This window comes from Channa argus, chromosome 15 (assembly GCF_033026475.1).
Source record: "Channa argus isolate prfri chromosome 15, Channa argus male v1.0, whole genome shotgun sequence".
NCBI lineage: Eukaryota > Metazoa > Chordata > Actinopteri > Anabantiformes > Channidae > Channa > Channa argus.
The window spans coordinates 10,988,861-11,012,090 of NC_090211.1; the positions used below are offsets into that span (position 1 = coordinate 10,988,861).

A 23,230-nucleotide genomic window follows, 5' to 3' on the forward strand; every position below is an offset into this window, starting at 1 on the left:
CTGCACCTTGAGTCCTGCCTGGTATGGTAGACCCCGGCCTCTATTGATCTTGTATTTAGAGCCTGCTTCTGTGATGCTAGGTTCAGTGCCTCTGAGCTGTCTTTTAGTCCAGCTTTGTCAGCCAATGATAGGATTTTTCAATATCGGCCTCTTCTTCTATCTGACGGTGGTACATGCCATGCAGGGGTTTTTCGTTCCTTTCTGTTTCTGTTTCTGTCTAAAGTTTTGGCCACGCTATTTAAAATGAATTATTTTTGAAATCTTAAGAAGAAACCTCTTCTTATAGTGCACTCCAAAACGACTCCACTACCCACTATGGACTAGATCTAAAAAAGGGTGTAGGATTTTCACCTTTCTGATAGTTTCAAGTTAAAAACTGAGAAATTATAACATTGTAAAAGTAGAATTGGCTAAGCTGCTGTATATTGGATTGCATTAGATTGTACAGGTGGACCTAATGAAGTGGCCAGTGAGTGTATAATATGTATATCTATATCACAGATCAAGATCTAAATGAATGTATTGCACTTTAAACCATACAGATTCATTTAGGTTAATCTATACCAATTGTGCTCTGAAATAGGTCCAAATGTTAACAGTAAAACCTGCTGTGCTGTAATTTTATCCTGCAATATAATATATAGTACATTGGCTGAATGTATCATGCATTAGTTTGGCAAAAGTGTGTTTCTTTCCAGACTAATACTCATCAGTTTCCAGGGTCTGCCTTACAACAATCATAGAGGGTGACTGTAACTCTAAGCCAAGTGAGTTGAAGCCTTTTAGCTAAGAGTTGCAATGTCCTCAAGAACTTCAAGCAAGTTCATTAGTCTTTGGGTTATCCATGACCTGTATGACTATGAAAATAACATGTACAGTAGAGACTGATATATCCATTTATCCAATGACAACAATCAGTATGTCATTGTGGTTACTGTGGATGTTTTTTTTTAGGTTACCGCATTTTCATAATTTCATGTACCAACAATTTAAAAATCTGTTTTAGATATATACAACATGGTGTGTTGGAGTTGTGCTAACAAATACTGACACAGCAAAGTGTGCATTCCTAAATACATTTCTAATATAGGTATAGGTTTCATCTTTTGTAATTCAACAAAGGTGTCCTAAAAGCAATCCATATTAGAGACACTCTATAATGCCGGATTATTTGAAAAGCCGTCTTGAACAAGAAAGGTGACTAAAACAGTGAAGACATAAATGGATTATCAAAATGTTTTTTTAGAAAATATCACATTTATTTAAAAAGAGGTGATCATATAGTGTAAATTACCATTTGCATTTAAATTCAATATTAAATGCCTATTTGTGATTTCAGCTCGTTATTGAAATATCTCTCAAGTTTAAATGGGCAACTTCGCTAATTTTCAACTTGCTTTCTATAGTTTTAGTTTAGTGTGTTTATAAATGCCATACATTTATGGCATTTATGAACATGCACTTCCCAAACTAGAACCAAAAGAAGCAATTTCAACATCAGTTAAGTGCAGAGCTATACTAGGAAAGTTCAAATCGATACCTTAATTATGTGGGGCCACCAATACCATTGTATCCATAACGTCAATTTTCTAGCAGGCTATACAAATACAAATACCAATCACATCTGTAATATGTATATCTTTACAGGGTCTGGACACAATTAAATAAAAAAAGCTAAAATAATCAATCCTGCCTCTAATAATTATTCCTTTATATTATAGTTTTCAACTTTAATGTTGAGTGAGTCACACAAGTATGACAGTTCCACTTTTCAATAAATGTGTAAAACAATAACTCAAACTGCATTAATTATTGCTATAAGGGGTTGGGGTTGGGATTCGTAGTATTTCAAATATAGAGACAAGTCAGTCTAGTAGTGTTTTCAAATCTGCAATATACTACTTATGACAGTACACAGTCAAGACAGCACTGATACAACGTTAACACTCATTAGTACATTATTTTCACGCCGCACCGAGCTATGCGTTATTTTTATTCTCCTTGGGTGTTGAATCCTTGAACCCCGAGCAGCAGATCGAGTTACCAGCATTCGTCTCACAGCACCGCCGCATTTCCTTGATCACATCCGCACACATGCTCTCCACGTATTTGTTAGCTGCAGAAGGTGATGGCGTTGGTTAGAGGACAATGTGCTGTTTCCTTCAAAGACACAAATGCCCTTATTGTTTTAAATTCTAGGTTTTCTCTACCTTGTAAACACTTTTGAATTGCACAGGCTTGTTTTTGACACGGATCTTTCTGCGGCATGGCTGAAAGAGAACAGATCATTTTGAGAAATAAATACTTAACTACTACAATAAGGACTGCATTGCAAGGTACCACGACTTACTGTAATTTTTGTAGGTTCAATGTAGTTGAAATAGTTATAAATCCTGTATGAAGGGTCGTTAGGATAATATTAGCAGCTAGCTATGTTTCTTTTAGTGGGGCAATGTTTTGATCACGTGATGCGTTGATAGCCAATGAAACACTTTCTGTAACACCAACAACAGTGACACCATGTGGTATAAAGTCATACCATAAAATGTTAAACTACACATTTTAGTAAAAGAAAGTTTATAGCCAAAATATCACATAGGGGAAGGACAGTCATGCCCAACAGAGAGAGAGTCTGCTATTAGTGTAAACATTGTTTCACAACCATGTTTATAACTTTTTTATTTTTGAATTTCTTCATTAAGAAAAGCAAAATTCAGAAACTGCATAATTACAATATTTGCCTGCTGAGCATTAACATTCAGTGTTAGAGTTTCAGTATTACATTTCTAACATAGAGTAAAAGAATGGCCTTGCTATATTAACGTTCAAGATTTCATTAATAGGAAAATTATCCTAACAAAATATCATTTAGATACAGGATATCACATGGAAAACATTGACAGTGATTTATATTCTAAACCAATGATACACACAGAATACATTCATGTTACAATACTGACAAATTCAGTGGCAGTTACCAAATAAAATATATTACCAGGTCTTTTTCTTTACCATTATAGCAAGATCACCATAAATATCTGTTCATGCATTGTCATTTCTGTCTGCAAAGCAGCAACTGTAAAATTAGCCAAATTCTCCTTCCATGTTCATTGTAGTCATGTGAATCCATCTCAAGATTGTTTGTTTCAAACATCTAAGTAGAAGCATAAGAAGACGAGGTTAAGTATGTGTTGAAAATGGCTTGCACATGTATTCTTCACTGTTCTGCCCTACCTCTGGTCTTTGCTTTAACTATAAACTGCTTGCTCTTCTTCTCCAGTGTATTTGAGGCGATACAGGTGTAGGTCCCTGGTAGCAGTGTGGATGAGGTAAGAACTGCTTCATTCTCTATCTTTTCCTGCACAGGATGTGATGATAGCCAGCTGTACACGGGTGTGGGGTTTCCTGTGGCAGTACAGTTTAGAGCAATTTCAGCACCTACTATAAAGTCCAAAACTTCTGGTTCAGGACTCAGGAACATCGGTGGAACTAGAGAGAAGATTAAAGTGATTAGACATGGCTGCTTGTCACACTACAGCATGGTAAATGTATGAAAATTTAATGACAGGGAAAAGCTTCATGACTTGCAGTATACAGAGGCATTAAGAGGCTCTGAGGTCACAGCAGGAGGTGGTTGTGGTCCCTCTGGTCCGAGGTCCAGCTCTGCTACACACCTATACTGTGCTCCATTCTCAGATTTGGTTGGTGTGATGATGAGAGTAGAGGACACTTGGACGGGTGAGGAAGACGTTAGATCAGAGAAGGAGTGGTTATAAACCTCAGTCTGACCTCTGTACCACCTCAGAGTGAGGTACTGAACAGGAGCTATATTCTGAACCTCACAGTGCAGTTGGTATTCCTTTCCTTCCATCATGGGGCCAGTGTGGTTCACAGGCCTAATAGAGACGCTGTCTGGGGTTTCTAAATGAAAAATACATGGGGTTCAGCTCAGTCAAATATACAAACCATCAACTTCTATCATTGAAACAGGAGTTGACTCACTGTAGAGGACAAGGTTGAGTTTCTCTTCACACTGCCTGGGTGCTGTGAAAAAAACCCCATAGCAGATGGGCTCTTCTATCCAGTCAATGAGACTGTCTACCTTCCACTGGACAGACAGGTCATGTTGGGTGTGTGTAGCACTAATAGCAGATTCCCATCCCAGGACACGTACATGGCGAGTGGCCTCACAGCTGACTGACACCGGCTCCCCAAAGGCCACTACAACCCTGGAGGGTTTGAGGATTAGGGAGCAACCTTCACCTGACACTGAGACATACAGCAGCAGTCATCATAACCATTACAGCCAGTGGTACTATCACCATCTCCTCCTTGAACTAATGCACTTATATATTTATACGCCCACACACAAGTAGACTGCAAGTTCATCTTATGTAACTCTGCAAAGGGGAATTACAAGAAGTCAGGACCAGCTGTAGTATAACAATGGCTTTACAGCTATTTTGTTGTTTATGTTATACCAATTAAATGTGTAGCCTACTTTATAAACCTACTTGCAAAATATCAAAGTTCATTAAACCTACAACAGATCACATCAAGTCCAACATGCAAACATGCATTTTTAAAAAGTTTAGTTGTTTTACGTTTCAGACCAAATTGTAGTCACCAACACAGAAATAGACATATTTTAGGCTAACCCATTATAACTAGAATGATCTAATATGCATCGTTTCATATTAATCACATATTATCACCAGCTTAAACTGCCTAAGTTTTTGTTTATCACACCCATATTTTCACAAGAAAATTAGCCTGCAATAAACATAACCTATAATGTTAACATGTAAAAAAAAAAACACATCTTGTCCACATCTTACCCCAATAAAACATGCAAAACATCAATGTCCATCTCAGAAAGTTGTTGGCCATGGTATTTTCTGCACTGAGCCGTCGATTGATGGGCCAGAGAAAGAAATTTCCAACAAGAACAAGCTTGGCAACTCTGCAGGGAACTACGTCTGAACAAAAGGGCCCCCTTCATCCCAGCTGACTTTGGGGGTGGGGGGTAAAAGGGAAAGAGGGAAATTTAACAGGTGGCTCTAAAAACACAGCCCATTCCTTTGTGCTGCAGTAATCTTTTATTAGTAAGAAGTTAGAGGTTAGGAGCAAGTCAATTTTAATAAATGAAAAAAATTATTTTATTACCACTATTACTACTACTATATCTAAATCCTTATTTCATCTATGACATATCTCACTGAATGTAGAGATAAAACTACAATAATTTATTGTATTGAGTTTTAATCCTCCCTGCATTTTAGCCTCAGATGTTGCCATGGCATGCTTTCAAACCATTGATTTTATCTCGTTTTGGTGCCAAATCATGATTCGTTGTGAAAGAAAAGGACTGTATTCAGTGCTGCTCAAATCCTAGTCTCCTATTGCTTCAGAAGTCCATGCTTTTTGAAATCCCAGCAGGCAGGAGTATTGGTGTTGTGCTGCATGTAGCTTGCAAGACTCACACTGTGACCAGAATGCTGCACGACATATCAGCTCTCACCAGAGCCGCAATGCAAGTGAGCAAGTAATTGGATGCTTTCTGGTGTATTTATGGAGAGCACAGCTGGGAATCCTAACGTACAGACTACAGTATATGCTTTACTTTGCATCTGCCGCTCCTTTTTTAAGTTCTCAAGAAAAATATGTTAGGCATGCATGTCCATAACAATACTTTTTTAAGCTCTGTGACAAACCAAGCAGTGTCCACTCTGCCAGGTTGTTATAGCAACACAGTCAGAGCATACACAAACAGTTCTGGTAAAACCCTTTAGTGGGAATTAGGAGACTGAACATAAAGAAACCAGTTTAAAAAAAAAACACTTTATATTGGCAGACATAGACAGGAAGTCAAATACAGTTATTTTGTATATGGTTGTTTCACCACTGTGTAATGTATGCAAGACTGAATGAGAGAGAGAGAGAGGTCCAAGTTGTTGACAACAAGTGGCAGGAAAGCATAGTAATGAAAGACACTGGTTTGACTTTTGCTTAATCAGTATTCTGCCTGTGTAAGACACAGACATTGGCTTATTTTATACAGTGAATGTAAATGCCCAGGATTTCTTCTTATTATCTCGCATTAACATTCTAGCATTTTGGAACTGATTTACTGGTCCATGCAAAAAAAAAAAAAACGTAGGATTCAGTTGCTCATATTCAAGTTGTTTTGATAAATCTGTCTTTTGTCATATATGGAATTAGAGGCACATCACTGGCATGTATCAGTATCAACACATGTCAGTTTTCTTCAGTGCAAAACTTGCCAGAGTTGTGCCAGTGCAAAAACAATTCAGCAGTTTTACAAAGCATAAAATGAACCTAACTTGTGCTTAGTACCGACATCAAAATGAATAAAATAATAATGAATACTCACTAGCAACATAATCCCCCATTGGAATATTCAAAGCATTCTCAAGTAATTACTGTACCTGTATTGTAGTATGTGGTAAGGATATAGTAAAAAGACTAAAGAAATTTACCTGAGTGGATTAAAAATGAAGAGAATTTAAATTTTCTGTTATAGTGTGCAAACTATTAACTTTTTGACCACTTGGAGGCAGGAGAACTGTACTACAAGATGAACTATTGTGGTCATACAATGAACCAGTGAAGTACATCAAGTGTATCAAGTATATGTCTCCAGTGTATGAATGTTCTTACTGCAGCTCCGTTTTTGTCGCTACCCCATAGTCAATCATCTGCATATTATTCTTAGAAAAAGACTTCCCTATTATTAAAAATACAGCATACAGTTGGTGGATATTAAGTTTTTTTGTTAGTTTTGTTTTTCTGGAAAAAGCATCCTGATGGCTGCAAAATTGAGGGTTACTAGGACAAAACTATAGGTTAAATGTGTGCAGGCCATAAACCCAAAACCATGAGCTGTAAAAAGATCAAAGATGTCTGGTGCTGAGTTATTTGATTGAGTTAACAGGTTTACATGCAAATGAATAAACAAGTTGGTCTTTGGTTTTGTTTTTCTTTACATATTCACACATGCACGTGAGAAACGTAAGATGGGGAGAGCTGTGACAGCACAACTAGATCAGTAATCAGAATAAAACTGAAAGTAATTCATAGTAGCCTCCAGGGTTCTAAATAAGTGAATTTAGTAATGGTTATTCTGTAAAGTTAATATGCAGAGAAAGCTGGTCTTGGTGTGTCTGTTATAGTAAACCAGATTTTTACACACACACACACAGATTACCACAGTGCATTTAAATACAGGCTTTGATAAGTAACAAGGTTTCATTAATACGTGTAAATATACTGCTTGTTATTACATCAATAATGATTAGTAGAAGCTTTAAAGACAGTTAATAGGATAATTCTTCAATCCACAGCAGTTAAGCACAAGCTGTCCACCAACTGAGCACGCAGAACAAACCACATCCCTAGCACCAAACATAATAAACATTATGATTGTCATGGCAAAGTCATGCATAATTTATTACAAAAAACGTCAGTCCTCATACAGGTCCTGATGGCACAGGTTGTCCTCCCATATAGCTGCCTGTGTTGAGAGAAAATGAACCATTTGGTGTCACAAAAAAAAATCCAGCGATGAAGAGCAGGATCCCAAGGCACACAAATACTGCGACTATGGCAGCAAAGGTTGTTCGATTTCCTGTGGGAGGTAAGAGGTTTTGTTACATTTTGTCTCTCAGCTCATCTGTTTGGACTCTCTAAACAGAAAATTTTTCAGTTTGTGATAAACCAAACATCCCAAAATGAAAATTAAAACACAGAGAAAAGCCCTTGTAATCTTAGCAAATTACACAATAACAGAGTGAAATAAGCTGAAAAACGTTATGACAATATCTTACCTGGTTCTTGGATGACATTGAAATATTTGGTCTTGGTGCCCTGGCTGTTGGACACCGTGCAGCTATAGTTCCCTGGAAGATGATATGATGGAGAAAAGATGGGTGGATTCTCATTCTTATCCTCGTTTGTCTGTTCTGATGGACGTGGGTGGTCCCAGCTGTATACTGGTGCTGGGTTTCCCGTAGCAGTGCAATTTAAAAGTAGTTTACTTTTTGCTTTAATTTCCACCGTCTCATTTGCAGGCTTGAAGAAAGTTGGTGGGTCTGAAGTTGTACATGCAATACAGCAAGAGAGGGAGAAACAAATATGAATTAAAATAGATATTTAAATTCATTCAAAATGTGGCCAGTTTTATTTTACTAAACTGGTGATTGCATGAGAGAGAATGTTAAAAACTCACACAGTACAGTCATTTCTTCCCTTTTTGTTGACATTGAGCTGATATTTGGTCCAGCTGGAAAAAAGTTCAGATTTGCCTTACACCAGATTTGAGTTCCATTATCATCTCTGTGAGCAGTCAGATTAAGGGTAGATGTCATATTTAATGGACTTAAACTGGTCTCAGTAAATGTCTCCGTATGAAACATCTCATTTCCTTTGTACCACTGCACAGAGAGGCTTCTTGCTGGGGCAACATTAGCAACGTTACATTTCAATATATACATCCTACCCTCCACCATGGGGTCTGTTGGACTAAGTTGAGACACAGTCACAATGTCCGGCGTTTCTGTATAACAAAAGGGCCAAAAGAAAATTTCAAATCAGTGGTAATACATGATTTAAAACTACAAATGGTCTGCTAGGCAACTTTGCTTAACATTGAGAGTAACTTACTGTACACAGTGACTGGTAAGTTTGTTAAACACTGCCGACCACTAATGAAATTGATGTAACATGTTGGTTCAAGGCTCCACTGTTGGATAGACGCTATATTTAAAGGAACTGAAGTGACATTAGTTGTAAGTTTTGTACCACCAGCTGAAGACTCCCAGCCCATTCCATCTATCTGATTGGATAATGAGGTGCAATTGACTGAAAAGGAGTTGCCAAATGCCACCACAACCGCAGGGGGGCTCATCACAACTGGACAGGAGGCACCAACATGCTTTCCTAGAACCACACAGCACAAATTAGTGACCACAATGTAAGCACAAATCTACAAAGATGTTCCAATATGTTGTGTGTTTCTTGCATTTCTACAATGGGATTTATAGGTAGGAAGTAATACATAAGTACATTTAAGTACATTTACTCAACGTAATTAAGTACAAATTTGAGGTACTTTTTATGTTAGGCTGTTTTAAGTTGTTCTGTCCATGAATCTGTACACAAATTACACTTCACAAGGTTTGAACATCTTAGATTTCTGCATAATCATAATCTATGAGGCACATATTGAACTAAGGTGGACTCAACTTGAACGTTCACGTTTTTAACAACATCAATATCAGAAGAATTGGAAAGAAAAGTTTTTGTTTTAATCAGTAAAATATAGAATCAGATAAAAATAATATTCAAGAGTAAAGAGGCAGGCTGATCTCTGCCACATCTGGATTTAGCTTAGCTTATCAACTTATTACAACACATAAAGAAAAGCAGATCGGACAATCAAAAAGTTGCTCTAACGTGAAAATTTGATACCCGAACATGAACATGCAACCAAACAGTATCGTGAGGCTTAAGCAGAGTGGGCTGTGGTTACTCGTTGGAATATGGGCGTAGGCCGCCGACACTCGGCGCCGCGCGTTACCCTAGATCTTGTAAGTACCTGTATAAAACACAATGCGACAGAAAACGCAATTACCTGCACACGCAATGAAGCCGCCCAATAGGAAAAACGACATCATGACTCGAAAGTAAGCTTCACCTTACTCTATTAAGAATCAATGATAGCTACAATAGCCCAACAGTAAAATATTTTCTCTTTTCTAAATGCGTGCTCCTCCTTCAGTAGCTGCGTAACCTGCTTTACCTTTCACCTGACGTATGCTGATTGGCGAAAGTGAAAGTATAGTGGTGCACTAACGTGTTGCTCGTAAACTTCGGCTAAGCCTCTGTCTCTGAAGTGGCTTTAGCGGGGGCTGGGCTTTAGATGATGACTTAAAGGAATAGTTTTACATTTTAGGAATTAAACTTGCCCGAAGATGATGCATGTTACACATTTTCATATAATTCCATAGTTATTCACTATAGCCTATAGGAAATCTTCTCAGAAAGAGGTAGTAGTATTTATTTAGTTATCTATTTTTGTCCTTTTCTACAGGGCTTGGACCTGGACTGCACAGCTGGGAATGGGGAAGGGCTGTTGGTTCAGTGTCTTGCCCCGAGACACTTTGACAGCCAGGACTGGGGATTGAAGCACTGTGTTCCATGGACAGCTGCCTTACCAACCTCAGTATTATGATTGGTATGAAAACTCTGTGAATGTGAACAGACTATAATGTTTCTGACAGAAGCTATGGAAAGGCAGTGGTGGCAAGTTACAGCATTTTCCCGAGGGCATCTAAAAGGATTTGGGGGCCTCTTGTCTGCTGTTCCCGGCACTGAGAGTGCTACTTTGATATTAGAACCGTGTTACTTTTGGTTAGTTTTGCTTTTTATTTCATTCACCACCTGTGACTATTTACTTGTTTCACTTTTACATCTGTGACATGTCAGGAGAAAACTTTTTGCATCACATTCTTCAAATGACCTTTTGTCCCTCCAAGGTTTTTTTTTTTTTTTACTTCTTCATCGTGAATTCTGTTTTAATATTAACTTTATTTTATAAACATTTTTTAAATTGTGTTTCAGTTTTAGTTAAGGTCGTTGGCTTCATGTGGATTTAGCTGGTAAAATTATATAAACTGTTTTATGCCAATACTACTGTTTATAAACAAGTCTTAACTCGTTAAGCTTGTGTTACTGCGCATTTCTCTCATGGCTGCATCATGGAGCTTTTGTTATTTATTTGACACATTTTTTGAGCCTAGTCAATAGCAAAGCAATTTGTTTGGAAAGCTACATTTTTAATAATAAAAATAGTTTTACACAAATATTTACAGAAGTATTCACAAATACATTACAATATCATGTCCCTAATAAGGCAGGTAGAATTTCAATTCCACAAATTCTTCCGTCATTTGGCAAAATGCACATATGAGTGTGCAATCCATTTTCTATACTAGTGTGTTCCATCACCGCTGTTTCTCATGAATAAATAAGGGTTTACATTTAATTTAAAAAATATAGTTCTGATAGGCATTAGACTACAATAAATCCAGTCATTCATAGAAAGTATAATTTGGAACAAGAGGATCTGTCCCATAAAGCCAGAGCCTGACACAGTGTGGCACAACAAAATGACAGGCAGAGAGAATGCTACGAACAAGAAGAGCTGTGCAGAGACAGTTGGCTCAATAGATCAATGTACACAGTGTTCACACATTTGGGGAGCTGGCCTTGTCTTCACACATTTAGTGCACAACCTCAGAGACAAAAAAAGCAACGAAAACCAAGTCTAAAGGCTTACTTCCTGTAAATGTGACCTTAGAACCATTTTTAGCTATGTGAAACTGCTTGAACAGCATATTAAAAATAATACTGTAAAATAAGCACAAGATCTGAGTTTGATTGATTACTAGGATATGGGAAATAAGTATAAGTGAAACTAACACTAACAAAACATTCACAATTCAATTAGTCATTTGTGCTCAAGAATGACAAAAACATTTCTCTGGCAAGTCTGAGCAAGTTGTTTTGAGTCATTGCTCCGCAGTGAAGGGTAAAATACAGTAGTAAATATAGAACTGTGCATCTCAAGCTTAGCTTGCTCATTTTTATGATTTAGATTATTCCATAAAAGGTTAAATATTATTATATGTGGGGAAAATGGATGAAATGTAGTGGAATTAAAAAAACCCTTCCAAACAGTCCAGTGTGAGCCTGCTGTTTGAGTAATATTCAAGTTCTCAAACATTGTGTGTTTTGGCAGAGATACGCAGCTCATTCACATTGGACAGGTATCCCTTCGGCGATTTCCACAGATGTACTGCTAAGACAGTTTGGTCATAGGAAACTGCAGATCCCAGCCGTTGTGAGCTACACTACTATTTCGGGTGCTGAGCTTCGGGTTTTTAAGGCTGTAGCGACGCATTTTGGTGTTCTTGTAGTAGATTGAGTAGATGAAGAGGAAGATGACAGAGATGGCGACTACTGTGACAGCGACAAATCCAGCTATGAGCGGCAGGTAGTCCTCTGTAATGAAATCAATCACATAGGCAACACAATGTTGAAAAATCCACAATACTGTCTCTATTTTTGAAATGCAACTATTCATTTATGAATATTTATGTTGTTTTTTTTTAGGCAGCAAAAAACAAACTACACAATTTGAATATGGTGAAAACTCAGCTAACAATGAACAATTTTTACATGTAATTTAACATGCTCAGTCGCACTCATAGTGACATTTAAATTGCTTTATTCTTGTAAAAGCAAAAGCTATTTTAATTATATCACAATGTATTATATATTCATACATTGAAAATAAAAAATATAGAGAACCACGAATCGTTACCTGTTAAGACCGCTTCCACCACATGAAAGCTTGAACCATATTCATTGATGGCAGTACAGTTGTAGATGCCTGGTCCCTGGATAGTTAAAGTTTTCCCAGACATTTGAAAGGTTTCTGGTGTGGAGATCCACTGGATCTCGGGCGACGGATTACCATCAGCTTCACAAACAAGATCCTCAGTATAACCTCTGAACACTGGGACTCTGTTTGGAAGCTTTGTGATATTAATGGTGGGTTTATCTATGGAGACAGAGCATTATGAGGTCAAAGATAATTCAAAATTAATACAGCACTTTTAATGACACTGCACTTTAGGTTATATGTTAATTGGCTGTGGCCACACTGTCCTTTATTAGTGTAAAGATAATAACATAACTGCTACTTTATAGAATATAATGTGATAAAATGCCTATCATCAGTTTATTTTTACAGTATTATCTTAATTGTGACTACTGAGCAAAAAATCTAAATGGGATCTTACAGCCGACAGTGAGGTTGAGAGGACTGGACATTAAGTGTGGAGGTCCATCAGGTCCCAAGTTCAACTTAGCCTCACATCTAAACTGCACGTTCCTGTGCTGTTTGTTTAGACTGATCTTGATGATAGATGACACATTAACCAGGGATCTGATCACACTGATGTTACAGTTTGTGTTGTTCTCGGGCAGACAGCCAGTCACTTTCATTTGGGCTGATGGAGAAATGAACATTTAGATGAGAAACAAAAAGGGTGTTAGTTTCGCCAGACACGATAACAGCGAAGCATGACTTTTTGCGATAAAGACATTTAACAAATTATATTTTACTCCCTGCTCTGTCAACATGCAGTACATTGATGTCTTGATTTGATATTTACATACTGCTGCACTCATGAGATGCATATCTTGTCCCTAATGCGTATGCTAAAAAGAAGGAATAGCCACACAAAGCATTTTAAAGGGTTCAGACACAGAAGCATTGCTGCTTAGAATCCATGTTTTTTTTAGTTGGTTTCATTATATTGTTAAAGAGCTTCACAATTCAATAGCCCTCCTTCACAATAAACAGCACTAATGAAAATACTTTTTCTCATTTTTCTCTTAAGGAATACCTACCACTTTGTGTCAGCATGTTTGCTTTCAACTACAAGTTTCACTACCAAAACTAAATCTCCTTGGCATCCCAGAAAAGAAGCTAGAATATGTATGAAGTAGGTAACACTACCTTTTTCAGGAGGTTCAAAGGTGTTATTCTCTTGATACCACTGCACAGTGAGGTTTTGTACAGGAGCAATGTTGATGATGTCACACTGCAGCCTGAACTCTTTGCTCTCCTCCACTGAGCTCAGGTAATCTACAGGACGGATGAAGACACTGTCTGGTGCTTCTATAGTGATAGAATTAATGAAATGAAGAACTATTACAATAATTACAAAAAAGTTAATGACGGTTAAAGTAGAAAAAACTTGTGAATACATACTGTAAAGAGTGATGTTTAAATGTTTATGGCATTTTCCTATTCCCACAAATGTTGCAAAACAAACAGGCCTCGGGTCCCAGTCTTTATGGGGATCAATAAGCCAACTTTCGTTAAAAATTTTGATGCCCGATGTATCCTGCCAGTATAATTCTTTGACATTTCTATCAGTGGACGTCACTTTGCATTTTGCAGACTGGCTTGTGTTTTTGTATCGTATCAGCATCCTGTCTGGAGTTATTTCGATAGGGCATTCTTTCTCAGCACCTGTGGAATGTAGAGTGAGGTACAGAAACGACAACACACCCATTATATTAACAAAATTTGCCACATCCGGGGCAGCTGACAATTAGTGTTGTAGGTCATAGGAAAGGCTCAGGAAGGATGTAGGCCTCGCTTAGGAGGGTTCCACTGTTTCTGCCAGCATTCATTCTGCTGGACTTACTGCATATACTGGAATATCCTTATGTCAGTGTACTGCACCACACACTCCCCTATTTCTATACAATAAACCACACAACAGGCCTATCTTGGGAAAATACTGTTTGATTCATAAACTTTAACATTTTAGTAGAGACCTCAACACTTACTTTGCCTAGAAGTGGCCGCAAAAATGCTACTAACACTATACTTACAATCAGATTTTCTTTCCAGAAACTTAACTCCTAAAAACTCTACTACATAAAACTGCACTGATGTTTATTTCCTTAAATACAACAGACATAATGGAAACATGAGGTCTTTAACCTGCCTCCAACTGACTCAACTTACTTGACACAGTCCCGTTAGACAGAGACAACAGCTTTAAAGTCAACAGCAGGGAAAGGAGACAAAGAGAGTTTAAATCCTTCATTGGAGCAGAGTCTTCAGACTTCTAGCAGCTGCTGACTTTTTCCCCCTGTTAAACTGAGCGTCTACGATCTCTCTCTCTCTCTCTCTCCAGGCTACGAATAATTAACTGCGTACGGGATGAGCCTGTAGACTTTTGGAGAGAAAGCTAAGCTAAGCTATGGCTGCAATGCACAGCCCCCAGCTCTGCGCCGCTGGAGAGGAAACCGGGAAGAAGCCCTCCCCCAAACACTGAGGGACACACACACACACGCACACGGTGTCTATAAATGTAGCTAGTTTTCCAAGTTGGCTACATGTTAAACTTAAGGTGGATTAGTGCGGCATTAAAATAAATATAGTCCCCTCCGTAAATAGATTCAGAAAAGGAAAAAGAAAAGTTTGGTTTTAGGATTGTAAAGGACTGCAAATTTTACAAAACAAGACTTTAAAAACGTATCTACACAGCCATGCTACCAGCAGTGATTTCAACTAAAAATCGCATTAGCATGTTAACATGATGCTAACATGCTTGAATAATAGTATGTACAAAGTTAAACGTAGTTTTGTGTGAGTGCTAAGATTTGCAATTAGATCTATTTAGATTTAGATTTTTTTAACAAAGTACACATAAGCTACACATAAGCACATTTTCCCATCCATAAGTGAAAGTTTTGACTTGGTGTGAAAGATGAAAACTCAGTGGGATTCATTACTTTATTAATCAAATATTTAAATTGATATGAATCTGTATCAAGATTTCATAGCAATCTGTTTATTAGTCACTGAGATATTCAGTTAGGACCAAAGTGGGGAAATAAACAAAAAACAATACTACAAACTGTCAATTCAACTGGAAACATATAATCCCAGGATTAATATTCAGCTCATTGTGTTAATGTGCTACAAACGGTGCTTACCTCTTACAATGACTCTGACGGTTTTGGAGACATTTCCTCTTTCGTTCTGGGCGTAACATCTGTAGGAGCCCATGTTGTATGCAGTAGCATTGCCGATGACCAGAATGGACACTCCATTGTCATATTTCTCCATTACATTGGTTGTTCGGTAATAATCCCAAGTATATTTTGGTTGTGGGTTGCCCGTGGTAGAGCATTTTAACTTGAAGTCAGAGCCAGCCATAACTACAGAGTCTTCAAGTTCAGTTATCTGTGATGGAGGGTCTACAGACAACAATTTAAGTCAGAGAATAGCAAATACATATGTGCAATATTATGAGTAACTCTTGGTAAATTTACGTTTTTGGGATTTTCATTCAAATAGCATACATGAGACAATAATCTCCACTGTGAAGTTGACACTTGACTGATTGGTTGAAGCATTGATCACATACTGCCCTGCATCACTTTTAGTAAGGGTCTGTGGAAGTTCAACTACTTCACTGAGTCTGAACCATGTTGTCTGAGGTTTAGGATAGCCCTCAACCCTACAGGTGATGTTGTGAGGAGCGTACTCCAGCACAGTGTAAATGCTTTCACATCTCAGCTCTGGTCCATCTAAAAGCAAAAGCACCTTGTTAAGAATGACATCACGTAGAAAGTGTTTCTTAAGGATAACTTTGACATAGTTGCAATGAAGACTGCATGATGTATATGATGCAGAATTTTAAAAGCTTTAGCAAGTATTATTTTTAAATTATTTCAAAAGGATTGTTACACTTTAAGGACATATAAAATGCCTTTTGGAACTCAACGTTTGGTCAGGAGAAAACTCCACCATGCAAAAATTGAATTTTGGTGTTATTACTGCAGTATAGTATTGTCATAAGGGATGAATGTGACACTCACATAACACATGAACGTGGACTCTCTTATTGACAGATGAAAAGCCCTCAGCTTTAATCTCGTATATCCCTGCATTCTCTCTGCTCAAGGAGACGTTCAGGTTTGTGGGCTGACCATCTTTCAGCCATGTGACAGAGGGGGTAGGATTTCCCTCCACAGAGCATTGATCCTTCAAAGTTCCATTTTCCCGTAACTCAATGGAAGAACATTGTACATCTGGTCCGACTAAAATGAAGCAAGATAGCAACCATTTTTACTATTTTGCTTACTTATTTCACAGATAAAAAAGCTGTTGTTTTTGTCTGTCAATCGTTCAAAAATAGCATAAAAAAGCCAATACATGATTATACTTACAGTAAACTGTAATGTGATATTCTTGTGAAGATACATGGAGTTGTGGCCCTTCTGGCCCAAGGTCCATGTGTGCCTCACATCTGATTGTGACTCCATTGTCTGCTCTGGTTGTTGTATAGCTGAGAACCGGTGAAGGGTTCACTGGTTTCTTATTAGTATTATTAAAAGTGTCCGTATGGATCCTTTCTTCTCCTTTGTACCAATTCACAGTCAGGTTCTGAACAGGTGCTACACGTTGGATATCACATATGAAATTATATGTTTCATTTTCTTTCATCTTAATATCAGAGTCACTGGTAGACGTGATATTAATCTCTTCAGGGAACGCTGGAGAAAAAAAGTGACGTTTTTAGACACAGTCATAATAATAAGAATATCAGCTTGTTCTGTGCTAAATGAGCAATACTTACTGTAAAGTGTAATCTTTGGGCTCCTTTGACACTGTTCAAACCTACTAGCTAGTAATGGGTTGATAAAGCATGAAGTAGAAACCATCCAATCTGTTAGTCTCTCCACGTTCCAACTCAGATGATTTACCTTCCTAATACCTGTGCCTGATTCAGTAGCTTCCCAGCCCAGTCCTTCAAACAGAACCTCTGAGGTGCTGCAGTTGATGGAGACTGGGTCTCCATATCTCACCACAACACTGGTGGGGGTAATCTCAATGGGACAGGAGGTGTGCACACCTGCATAATCCAGACACATGTGTTATATTTCTATTGTTGTCACAAGAAATGTCTGCCCTCTAGAAACAAATCTGTTTCAATGATAATTGGAAATAAGGAATTTAAATATCACAATACAATATATTTGCCAGTATATTTTAATCTTTTTTTTACTGCTTTCAGAGAATAATTAGTGTATATAAAAAGTGTACATTCAAACAGCAATGTGATAAAATCAATGAAATTAAATGAACTTGGAGATTTGCAATGAAAGAAATCAATACAATCTTTCCTTAAAAAGACAACAGTAACAATTCAAAACTTGGGCAGCCATGCAGATTACACTGTTACAGAAACAATCATATAAGAACACAATTAAATTGAGACTTGAATAGGCAATTACATTTTGTATATCTAAAGTATTTGGGAACTATTTACAAAAAATGTAAACAAAAAACTATTATTTACACTTTTCAGCTGTTCCCTTTCAGGGGTCACCACAGCGAATCATGTGCCTCCATCTAATCTTGTCCTCTGCATCGTCTTCTCTCACACCAACTAACGTCATGTTCTCTCTCACTACATTCATAAATCTCCTCTTTGGTCTTCCTCTAGACCTCCTGCCTGGCAGCTCCAACCTCAGCATCCTTCTATTGATATATTCACAGTCTCTCCTCTGAACATGTCCAAACCACCTCGATCTGGCCTCTCTGACTTTATCTCCAAAACATCTAACATGAGCTGTCCCTCTGATGTACTCATTCCTGATCCTGTCCATCCTTGTCACTCCCAAAGAGAAGCTCAACATCTTAAGCTCTGCTACCTCCAGCTCTGCCTCCTGTCTCTTCTTCAGTGCCACTGTCTCTAAGCTGAACAGCATCTCTGGTCTCACCACCATCTTAAACACCTTTCCTTTCATTCTCGCTGATACTCTTTTATCACACAACACACCTGACACTTTTTCCACCCTTTCCAAGCTGTTTGCACTCACCTCTTCACCTCCATTCCACACTCTCCATTGCTCTGAAGCGTTGGCCCTAAGTACTTAAAGTCCTGCACCTTCTTCACCTCTGCTCCCTGTAACCTCACCGTTCCACCTGGGTCCCTCTCATTCACACACATGTATTCCGACTAACCTTCATTCCTCTGCTTTCCAGAGCAGACCTCCACCTCTCTAGATTTTCCTCTACCTGCTCCTTGCTCTCGCAACAAATCACAACGTCATCTGCAAACATTATAGTCCATGGAGATTCCTGTCTAACTTCATCAGTCAGCCCGTCCATCACCAGAGCAAACAAGAAGGGGCTCAGAGCCGATCCTTGATGCAGACCTACCTCCACCTTGAACTCCTCTGTCACACCTACAGCACACCTCACCACGGTCTTACAGCTCTCATACATGTCCTACACCACTCTAACATACTTCTCTGCCACTCCAGACTTCCTCATACAATACCACAGCTCCTCTCTTGGTACCCTGTCATACGCTTTCTATAAATCTATGAAGACACAAAGCAACTCTCTATGACCTTCTCTGTCTTTCTCCATCAGCATCATCAAAGCAAATATTGCATCTGTTGTACTCTTTCTAGGCATGAAATCATATTGCTGCTCACAAATGCTCACCTCTGCCCTTAGACTAGCTTCCACTACTCTTTCCTACAACTTCATTGTGTGGCTCATAAGCTTTGTTCCTCTGTAGTTGTCACAGCACCAGTACACTTCTCCACCATTCCTCGAGCATCTTTTAACTCTAAAAGATCTTGTTAAATGAAATAGCACTACGATTTAGATTTTTTAACAAAGTACAGATGAGATAGGATCATTGTCATCAATTCCTGGATAAATTTGAAATATTTTACGGATATAAAAAAATTAGGAGACCACCAAAATATCAATGTATTCATGCTAATTCATCTAATAGTTTTTGAGACATTTTAGCAAATTCTGTAACCCATTTTCTTGGAAACAGTAATGTGCAGATTTTCCCATCCATAAGTGAAAGTTTTGACTTGGTGTGAAAGATGAAAACTCAGTGGGATTCATTACTTTATTAATCAAATATTTAAATTGATATGAATCTATATCAAGATTTCATAGCAATCTGTTTATTAGTCACTGAGATATTCAGTTAGGACCAAAGTGGGGAAATAAACAAAAAACAATACTACAAACTGTCAATTCAACTGGAAACATATAATCCCAGGATTAATATTCAGCTCATTGTGTTAATGTGCTACAAACGGTGCTTACCTCTTACAATGACTCTGACTGTTTTGGAGACATTTCCTCTTTCGTTCTGGGCGTAACATCTGTAGGAGCCCATGTTGTATGCAGTAGCATTGCCGATGACCAGAATGGACACTCCATTGTCATATTTCTCCATTACATTGGTTGTTCGGTAATAATCCCAAGTATATTTTGGTTGTGGGTTGCCCGTGGTAGAGCATTTTAACTCGAAGTCAGAGCCAGCCATAACTACAGAGTCTTCAAGTTCAGTTATCTGTGATGGAGGGTCTACAGACAACAACTTAAGTCAGAGAATAGCAATTACATACGTGCAATATTATGAGTAACTCTTGGTAAATTTATGTTTTTGGGATTTTCATTCAAATAGCATACATGAGACAATAATCTCCACTGTGAAGTTGACACTTGAATGATTGTTTGAAGCATTGATCACATACTGCCCTGCATCACTTCTTGTTAGGGTCTGTGGAAGTTCAACTACTTCATTGAGTCTGAACCATGTTGTCTGAGGTTTAGGATAGCCCTCAACCCTACAGGTGATGTTGTGAGGAGCGTACTCCAGCACAGTGTAAATGCTTTCACATCTCAGCTCTGGTCCATCTAAAAGCAAAAGCACCTTGTTGAGAATGACATCACGTAGAAAGTGTTTCTTAAGGATAACTTTGACATAGTTGCAATGAAGATGCAATTTGGTGTTATTACTGTAGTAGTATTGTCATAAGGGATGAATGTGACACTCACATAACACATGAACGTGGACTCTCTTATTGACAGATGAAAAGCCCTCAGCTTTAATCTCGTATATCCCTGCATTCTCTCTGCTCAAGGAGACGTTCAGGTTTGTGGGCTGACCATCTTTCAGCCATGTGACAGAGGGGGTAGGATTTCCCTCCACAGAGCATTGATCCTTCAAAGTTCCATTTTCCCGTAACTCAATGGAAGAACATTGTACATCTGGTCCGACTAAAATGAAGCAAGATAGCAACCATTTTTACTATTTTGCTTACTTATTTCACAGATAAAAAAGCTGTTGTTTTTGTCTGTCAATCGTTCAAAAATAGCATAAAAAAGCCAATACATGATTATACTTACAGTAAACTGTAATGTGATATTCTTGTGAAGATACATGGAGTTGTGGCCCTTCTGGCCCAAGGTCCATGTGTGCCTCACATCTGATTGTGACTCCATTGTCTGCTCTTGTTGTTGTATAGCTGAGAACCGGTGAAGGGTTCACTGGTTTCTTATTAGTATTATTAAAAGTGTCCGTATGGATCCTTTCTTCTCCTTTGTACCAATTCACAGTCAGGTTCTGAACAGGTGCTACACGTTGGACATCACATATGAAATTATATGTTTCATTTTCTTTCATCTTAACATCAGATTCACTAGTAGACGTGATATTAATCTCTTCAGGGAACGCTGGAGAAAAAAATTGAAGTTTTTAGACACAGTCATAATAATAAGAATATCAGCTTGTTCTGTGCTAAATGAGCAATACTTACTGTAAAGTGTAATCTTTGGGCTCCTTTGACACTGTTCAAACCTACTAGCTAGTAATGGGTTGATAAAGCATGAAGTAGAAACCATCCAATCTGTTAGTCTCTCCACGTTCCAACTCAGATGATTTACCTTCCTAATACCTGTGCCTGATTCTGTAGCTTCCCAGCCCAGTCCTTCAAACAGAACCTCTGAGGTGCTGCAGTTGATGGAGACTGGGTCTCCATATCTCACCACAACACTGGTGGGGGTAATCTCAATGGGACAGGAGGTATGCACACCTGCATAATCCAGGTACATGTGTTATATTTTTATTGTTGTCACAAGAAATGTCTGCCCTCTAGCAAGATATCTGTTTGTCATTTTTTCCAACTGACACCAAATTCCTTAACAAACACAAACAAAAGCTAAACACAATGATAATTCAAAATAGGAATTTAAATATCACAATACAAGATATTTGCCAGTACATTTTGAGCTGTTTTGTAACTGCTTTCAAAGAATAATTAGTGTAAATAAAAAGTGTACACTCAAACAGCAATGTGATTTTTTTTTTTTGATTTTTTTTTTGGTCTGATGAAATGAACAGAGAGATTTGCAATGAAAGAAATCAATACAATCTTTCCTTAAAAAGACAACAGTGATAATTCGAAACGTGGACAGCAATACAGATTACACTGTTACAGAAACAATCATATAAGAACACAATTAAATTTGGATAAGCGATTACGTTATGTATTTCTAAAGTATTTAAGGAAAAAAAAACATTATTTACACGTTTTTTCATAGAAGTCGTGTAAATGAAAAAACTCTTTTTATGTGGCCAGTTTCCTTTCGATGCAGGATGACGTGAATTTATTTCTTCTAAAAGCCAGTGCTCCCTTCTGGTGGAAACTAAGTTGTGCACCAATAGAATGAAACTGTTTTACATCGCTCTAGTTTTTTTTCCCTAATCTTACTGATACCACGCATCTTAGGTCAAGAATAATTTGTTTCATCGATGTTATATTTGTAAATACTGAAAAAGACTCCAGAAAATCGTTAACATATATGTTGCACAGAAAAACGTTTTAAGACAAAAAACCAAAACAAACAAACAAACAAACAAACAAAAAAGCCTAAAAAAACATAGTTTAATTAGGTCAACAGAATGAATCCAGGCAGCTTACCTGTCACAGTGAGAATGAACCCCAGGAAAAGACGAACAAATAACGTACTTTTACTCATTTGATATCAAACAGTTTCCCTTCTGTGGTTTAATCCAGCTCCGTTGAGCTTGTCTTGAGTGTCGGCGTTGTCGCGTAGTAACATTAATGAAGGGGCAGGGGCGAGAGGGATACATCTAGTGACACACGCTCTCTCTCGTTCTGTGTCTCTCTCTCTCCCTCCCTCTCTCTCTCTCTCTCTTTCTCCACACATACACACACATAGACACACTTTCTCTTCACCACGGATGGTGGGTTGTGCGTGGGATTTATTCATGAGTCAGACAATATCACAGCCTATATTGTGATAGGCTTTGAAACAGATTCATGTCATTATACAAAAAAATAATATGACATCATTAGTGTATAGTTCAAAATATAGCTTAATGACCATATTTGTGAACTAAAATTTAATACCTAAGAATTTGCATCTGCAGACATGCACAGCTGTGTTTACAATTACTTGTGTAAAGTCCTTTTTTCAGAGAAACAAATTAAAATCTATCTATAGATATTAGCAACTTGTGTGCATGCTGGCAGCTTTTATTTTACCCACACTTCGTAAGGTCTCCCTTACATAGATTCACACCCATACTGTTATTCATATATCCCTCCTTTGTTTTTATCAAGACCTATTGTGACCATATTATCCATTAATGGGACTTGAGCCAAAATGCAAATGCTGATGCATTTCCTCAGAACATGTTGTTATGAATCACTGGTTCGTTTTCAGGAAAAAGACAATTCGAAACATGTAACAAAGCTG

General features: G+C 37.9%; 4 protein-coding genes across 7 annotated transcripts; all 4 read right to left on the reverse strand.

The window, feature by feature from the left end:
* Positions 1-1,566: 1,566 nt before the first annotated feature.
* On the reverse strand, positions 1,567-2,492 carry cmc4 (C-x(9)-C motif containing 4 homolog (S. cerevisiae)). Its single transcript, XM_067476531.1, has 3 exons — positions 2,351-2,492; positions 2,211-2,270; positions 1,567-2,116 (listed from the first exon to the last, which is right to left on the reverse strand). The coding sequence occupies exons 2-3, from the start codon at positions 2,266-2,268 to the stop codon at positions 1,980-1,982; spliced, it is 195 nt and encodes a 64-aa protein (XP_067332632.1). The 5' UTR covers positions 2,269-2,270; positions 2,351-2,492; the 3' UTR covers positions 1,567-1,979.
* A 170-nt stretch (positions 2,493-2,662) lies between these two features.
* Positions 2,663-5,015, reverse strand: LOC137099547 (vascular cell adhesion protein 1-like). The gene is made up of 5 exons (XM_067476530.1): positions 4,839-5,015; positions 4,003-4,269; positions 3,589-3,921; positions 3,235-3,489; positions 2,663-3,154 (listed from the first exon to the last, which is right to left on the reverse strand). Exons 1-5 carry the CDS (start codon positions 4,888-4,890, stop codon positions 3,147-3,149), a joined length of 915 nt encoding a protein of 304 aa, XP_067332631.1. The 5' UTR covers positions 4,891-5,015; the 3' UTR covers positions 2,663-3,146.
* Positions 5,016-5,821: 806 nt separating this feature from the next.
* LOC137099546 (neural cell adhesion molecule L1-like protein) lies at positions 5,822-9,905 on the reverse strand. 3 transcript variants are annotated; one of them, XM_067476528.1, is made up of 6 exons: positions 9,653-9,905; positions 8,683-8,958; positions 8,519-8,575; positions 8,249-8,302; positions 7,848-8,111; positions 5,822-7,648 (listed from the first exon to the last, which is right to left on the reverse strand). In XM_067476528.1, exons 1-6 carry the CDS (start codon positions 9,693-9,695, stop codon positions 7,491-7,493), a joined length of 852 nt encoding a protein of 283 aa, XP_067332629.1. In that variant the 5' UTR covers positions 9,696-9,905; the 3' UTR covers positions 5,822-7,490. The 3 variants fall into 3 exon arrangements, with proteins under 3 accessions (XP_067332629.1, XP_067332630.1, XP_067332628.1); XM_067476529.1 differs by lacking the exon at positions 8,519-8,575 and having other exon boundaries at positions 8,821-8,958; XM_067476527.1 differs by having other exon boundaries at positions 8,249-8,575; positions 9,653-9,902.
* A 930-nt stretch (positions 9,906-10,835) lies between these two features.
* On the reverse strand, positions 10,836-22,635 carry LOC137099544 (hemicentin-1-like). 2 transcript variants are annotated; one of them, XM_067476525.1, is made up of 16 exons: positions 22,429-22,632; positions 21,265-21,540; positions 20,855-21,181; positions 20,504-20,725; positions 20,135-20,362; positions 19,766-20,029; positions 17,259-17,534; positions 16,849-17,175; positions 16,498-16,719; positions 15,979-16,206; positions 15,610-15,873; positions 13,865-14,128; positions 13,610-13,771; positions 12,888-13,097; positions 12,407-12,646; positions 10,836-12,084 (listed from the first exon to the last, which is right to left on the reverse strand). In XM_067476525.1, the coding sequence occupies exons 1-16, from the start codon at positions 22,484-22,486 to the stop codon at positions 11,882-11,884; spliced, it is 3,771 nt and encodes a 1,256-aa protein (XP_067332626.1). In that variant the 5' UTR covers positions 22,487-22,632; the 3' UTR covers positions 10,836-11,881. The 2 variants fall into 2 exon arrangements, with proteins under 2 accessions (XP_067332626.1, XP_067332627.1); XM_067476526.1 differs by lacking the exon at positions 13,865-14,128 and having other exon boundaries at positions 22,429-22,635.
* Positions 22,636-23,230: the final 595 nt, after the last annotated feature.